The sequence below is a fragment of the Medicago truncatula genome, chromosome 6 (assembly GCF_003473485.1).
Source record: "Medicago truncatula cultivar Jemalong A17 chromosome 6, MtrunA17r5.0-ANR, whole genome shotgun sequence".
Taxonomy (NCBI): Eukaryota; Viridiplantae; Streptophyta; class Magnoliopsida; order Fabales; family Fabaceae; genus Medicago; species Medicago truncatula.
In genome coordinates, this window is record NC_053047.1 from 27,081,174 (window position 1) to 27,087,168 (window position 5,995).

A 5,995-nucleotide genomic window follows, 5' to 3' on the forward strand; every position below is an offset into this window, starting at 1 on the left:
ATTTCTCCAATTTAATCACTATTAAAAAAATAGATTAAATACAAATTAAAGGCAAAAAGGACACATTATTTTTAATATATATATATATATATATATATATATATATATATATATATAGCTTCAATCCTATTTACCTCTGCTTTTGTTGTCACGCTAGTTGAAGAAATTGTGTTACATTTGTAATACAATCGTAGCACCACAAAAGTGAACAAATATTGCCTCTATACACTCTCTCTCATCTCACTTCTTAGAGTGGTATTCTTTAGTGCTTTAGTAGAGTAAAAGAAAGATCACAAGAGAAAATGAGTTACGACAAATCTAACATTCAAGTTTTGGTTGTGGACCATGATGATGAGTCTTTGGCATCACTCACTAATATACTTATGACATGGCAATACAAAGGTACTTTATTTAACCATCACATAATTGAATTACATTATTTCTATTGGGATTTCATAGATTTTGAATCTTTTCAAATATGTAATAGGTTTGTTGAAATTCAAAAAAAATCCCAAACAATGTATACTATTGTTTATTGATCGATCCATGTGTATTTATTAAAAAAATTCTCTAAAGTTATTCAATATGTAAAATTCTCTAAAGTTAGTCAATATGTGAAAATCTCTAAAGTTTTCTTTTCTTTTGAGGGAAAAAATCTCTAAAGTTATTCAATATGCATGTTGTTGAGAACTGTTGTCATATTATATAATTTTTTTTCCCTTTCCCTTGTGTTATTTTTAATTTTTTGATATCAACCCTCTGATTCGAACCAAAAATGCCCTTGATAATCAATCCAGAATCTAGCTGAGAGGTAGATAAATAAAATATGATCATAAATTGTGTCAGCAATGATTTAAAATCTAGCTTTCCAGATTTTAAATTATATTATATGATCTTAATATCTTGTACAAATATTTTTCTTTCTGTATTTATTGTACAAATACTTTGTTTATAAAGGAATGTCTATATGCTTTCAAAAACAAAGAATGAATTTATGTGCGATCCCCCTTTTTTGTGTGAAGGAAAATGTGTAGTGTTTTTCATTTACACTTATTTAGCCGTTTCCTCTAGTCTTTGAATTGTGTCAATTTGTGTATTTTATCCTTTTTCCCCTTTTTTAGGGCTATCCTTTCTTCCTTTTTGATTTACTTGGCACTTTTCATCGTATGTGTGAAAATAGGTCAGATCGTCCTCCAGAATGGTACAATGTAGTTTATGTCAGATCAGATCAAGTCAACTATTTTATTTTTTAAACAAGAAGGCTAAGTTTTTTTTTTAAGTTTATTTGGCTAAAATGTTTGGCCTCAAAACATTAAAAAAAAAAATTAAGCCTAACAAACCAGACTACTTAAATATATAAAAATAATATTTTTATTACTATCATTATTATTATATTAAATATTTACTTTAAATTAAATTATTAATTTCTCAAATGAGTATTATGATTAATTGAATCAAATTAACCTGATAAGGAAGAAATATAACTCCTATAGTATGTTGTCATAAAATATAAATGCACGCTCAATATAGGCTAACATTCATTTGTACATTACAAAATTTCAATGACCTAAATTTCTTTTATTTGGTTTTGATTTTCAGTTCAAACTGCCAAAGATGCTCACCATGCTTTGGCCACTCTTCGAGACTCTCAAATCTTGTTTGATCTAATAATCAGTGAGTTTCATATATTTGGAATGAATGGATTTGAATTCCAAAAGCAAATTCAAGATGAATTTCAACTCCCTGTCATAGGTAAATATCATTTTTCCCTTCCATATAAAAATTAAGTCTAGTTTTTAGACATTAAATCAACCTTGCAATTGTTTTTATTTTATTTTTATTTTACTATTGTTTTTAGGGTTAATAGGTCTTTACCCCCTGTAATATATGTCATTTCTGGTTTTCCCCCTGTAAAATTTTTATTTTGATTCACCCCCTGTAATAAAATATTTTTGTTTTGATTTACCCCCATAATAGGTCAAACAAAAACCAATTTATTTTATTTTTTCAAGAGATTTTCGTTTTTGTTTGGCCTATTAGGGGGGTAAATCAAAACAAAAATATTTTACAGGATGGTGAATCAAAATAACAATTTTACAAGGGGAAAACCAGAAATGACCTATATTACAGTGGGTAAAGACCTATTAACCCTAATTTTTATTTTTATGTTTTGAATAATCTATATTAATATTATGCCCTTGTTTTCCTTTTTGTTTCAAATAGTGATGTCTAAAGACAATAGAGAGGACATAATCTCCATGACTTTAGAACATGGAGCAGCACACTACATGGTTAAACCATTTTGTCCAGAAGACTTTAGAGATATTTGGAAGTATGCAGTGGAAGGAAAGAAAAATAGACTATTTATTGATAGTTTATTTGCGGAAAGTGAAGAAGAAGAAACAAAAAATAAATGTAGTAAAAGAAAGAGTTTTGGTGATCACCAAGATGAAGGAGAGTTTGGAGTTGTTAAGAAACCAAGGCTCGTTTGGACTAATAATCTTCACAGTCGATTTTTGAATGCTATAAGACAGATTGGATTGGGAGGTAAGTTATACAAATCTATGAAGCACGGACACTCCTCGAATTAGGCGTGTACCAGTGTCGGACACGTATCGTGTCCGATACCGACACGACACCGACATTTGTAATTATACCGAATTATGTGATATTTTCAAATTATTAGTTGTGTCGGCATGTCAGTGTTCGTATTCGTGCTTCGTAGATACTAATACACATTCACATTAAGTCTTTATCTCTTTCATTATATAGACAGCTAACTAATATAAATTTTGTTGTGTTTCTTTTTGTTTCTCTTTCAGATGTTGTGCCAAAGAAAATTTTGGAGATAATGAATGTTCCAAACTTAACAAGAGAAAATGTAGCCAGTCATTTACAGGTTTTTCTTCTCAATTTATATAGTTCATATATTTATTAAAATCTTAATCATGCTCTATATGCATATGCTATTTTTTTTTTATAAGCCTAATGAAATTTTTGGAAGATAGATATTCTAAATATTGTTGAGCAATTCACTTTTGCTTCATGCTAAATTTATAATTCTAAATTTTTTATTTATCTTAAATCCTAAAGTTTTCCTTTTTATATATAGACCATAACCTGTTATCCGTTTATTTTTGTATAATATAAATCATTTTTTTAGTCATTGCCTCGATTATTATTTAAAACAGTGAATGCAAAGAATATTATGTTGGTTCGAGTGGAACTAGAGTCTCTATATTTAGTGTTGTGATAAGTGTTAGAACGCCAAAGTTACGAATTTCATTTTTCGTCCAAATATTTTTAGAATATATGTCAAGTTTCTAATGCATTAGTATATGATCATATAACACTTGTAGAAGCATCGAATGTTTCTGAAAAGTGTACAAGAGAAAGGAATGGAAGGAGGAGTTTCTCAGAGAGCTTTAAATTCAAAATTTGCATCGGATCTTCCAATTTCTGTCGTCAATGAAATCGCAGAAAGAAGAAAAAACAGACGATATTCAAACCTTTCAGTTTTTCAGGCGAAAAACTCCTTCAATGATGGTGCTTCTACTAGCAATTCATCAAACCCTTCACTTTTTCAAGCGAAAAACTCATTGAAGGATGGTGCGTCTACCAGCAATTCATCAAACCTTTCACTTTTTCAAGCAAATAACTCATTTAATGACGGTACTTCTACCGGCTATCCATCATATGGAGGAAGAAAAGGAACGATGGCTGCTTCGTTTTTGTCATCAAGTTTCTTAACCAGGAACTTAAAATTTGGTGATACTAGTTACCGAAATCAAAGTATAGTTGGAAAAGATTCGTTCAATCATTTCAATTATGGTGGGAAGAACTGGAGCGTTGGATCTACAAGCAAGTCTAACATTTTGCCTAACGTTACTTTTTCTTCAATCAAGATTAGATCAACTGAAGTGGGAACAGGAACTACGAATAAAGGAAAGTTTGATAATGTTATTCCATATAGCTTTGGGTTTAATTTTACGGGTCGAAATGAAAATACGAATTTTAGACCTTGGTTGAATGAAAAGTCCGGTTTGGTTCATGGAGGCTTTGGGTTGGAATTAGTTTCAGAGGCTAATGGAGTAAATGCTTCTGAGGCTGATAAATCAAAGGCTGCTGTTGAAAATGAGGAACACCATAAGAATGCTAATTCCATCAATGAGGTATGCAAACAATATAGAAACATTTGGTATATAGACACACATGTAATGTGCGCGCACCATAAATTATTTTTAATGTTACTGACATATTTTTTGTCTTGAATCAGATGAATGAGAACAATGATGCAAGTCTTCTTCTGAATTCTGACCTCTTTAATTTCTATCAAGATGTGCAACCCCTTGAGAAGGTAATGTCATTATCGAAAAGATGTTATTATCGAAAAGGAATTTTATTAAAACTATTTGACCTAAATTTGTTCACTTCACCAGTTACATAAAGATGGAGATAATATCGATCCTCAAGCTGGAATTTCATCCTCTGTGTTGAATGAGTCACCAATAAGTTCGAATCAAAACCCTAATCAGGCAAGTCTCATTGGTCATCATACTCTTTATTTAAATCACATATTTATTTTGTTTTATTATTCAAATAATTGACAAAATTTCATACTGATCAGGCAAGTATATCAGCTACTGATCAGGCAAGTACATCAGCTAATAATCAGGCAAGTAAACTTGTTAAAATAAATGTTTGTTTATTGCAATTAATTTTTTTAAATACTTCTAACAAGATGCAATTTTACCGTATTTATAATAATGCAGGAATTTGATATGGATCTTATCGGAGAATTGCTTGGAACGTCTATGGAAGATTATTGTTTGGATTGATTATTTGGATGTTTGAGGTCATATCTTCATTGCTTCTAGGATCGGGTTGTGCTTGTTCAGAGAGATTACTTTTTCCTTTTTGTCAACATTCTGGTTGTGTACTTGTTGTTTCTCCTGCTTTTGTTGGTTAGGGTTTTCTATTTGTCAGGTGCCTATCATTACTTTGGTTTGTGTGTTATTGTTATAACTTTCTTTTCGATGTTTTTTGTGTTTTTCTTGAATACTTCTTGTACTCCTTGCAAACTTGCAGTCACCTTATATATATATATATATATATAAGACATTCCTTCTTTACAAAATCAGCTAGGGTCACAACAAGAAGTCAAAGTATATGGGAGAAATTAAAACTTCATAAAACATTGCATTAGATATAGGCATGTGTATGAGATGTTCCAAGGTCTATACACTAGGTGTCTTTAGAAAACTTAAATGGGTTTAGATCTCATGTCCAACAACTAGCTCAAAAGATTCCCAAACATATTTATACACCCAAAGGAACCTTGAGTAATATTGGACTTCAATAAAACTTCTGATAAGAAAGTTGAGCTATAAGGGAGAGTTTTTTTATCCAATGACAAATTTTAGTATGTTAATTATTATGTTAGTTTCTTTTTATCCAGAATTTAAACCATGGACCTTTAACACATCAATTTTTGTTTTTTATTTTTAATAAATAATATTAGTATAAATACGATGTTCCAAGTCTATCATCATAACGAACAAGACTCTACCCACTTTCTATGAAAAGGTGCAGTGTACCCATCATATCATTTGCCAGAGAGTCGGAGAAAAAGGAATATAATATCATCAATACACCTTGAATTCCAAAAGCATAGTAAGGCCACATTTAGGCGCCAAATGAAAGATGAAAAACAAATGAACTCCTTAAATCACTTTGCTAAACCAATTGAGCTAAACTAAAGATGAAAAATTAAATGTATTGAAATCACAGGGACGACGAATAGTTTAAATTCAAATTCTAAATCAAAGTTTATGAAAAGTTTGTTTAACCGTTATATTGCAAAGTTTATGATAGGAAAGTTGTGATGAGATAAAATTAGTTAAATATTCAATGTATTCTCTTGATCAATTATATACTTTTTAAATTACAATTATGTTTCCACATCTCCCTCATCATATATTTCCATGTATGGAAA

The 5,995-nt window shown here is 30.1% G+C and overlaps 1 protein-coding gene across 1 annotated transcript; it reads left to right on the top strand.

Moving 5' to 3' along the window:
- Positions 1–302: 302 nt before the first annotated feature.
- On the top strand, positions 303–4,838 carry LOC25481095 (two-component response regulator ARR10). Its single transcript, XM_013586418.2, has 9 exons — positions 303–402; positions 1,600–1,752; positions 2,224–2,547; positions 2,823–2,899; positions 3,360–4,172; positions 4,277–4,357; positions 4,440–4,535; positions 4,628–4,675; positions 4,773–4,838. Exons 1-9 carry the CDS (start codon positions 303–305, stop codon positions 4,836–4,838), a joined length of 1,758 nt encoding a protein of 585 aa, XP_013441872.2.
- Positions 4,839–5,995: the final 1,157 nt, after the last annotated feature.

Bases quoted from the DNA above. Each gene is read 5' to 3' on its own strand.
- LOC25481095 (XM_013586418.2), top strand. From the start codon at position 303: ATGAGTTACGACAAATCTAACATTCAAGTTTTGGTTGTGGACCATGAT. The intron at 1,753-2,223 runs GTAAATATCATT...TGTTTCAAATAG, and splicing joins ATTTCAACTCCCTGTCATAG to TGATGTCTAAAGACAATAGA. The intron at 2,900-3,359 runs GTTTTTCTTCTC...TAACACTTGTAG, and splicing joins ATGTAGCCAGTCATTTACAG to AAGCATCGAATGTTTCTGAA.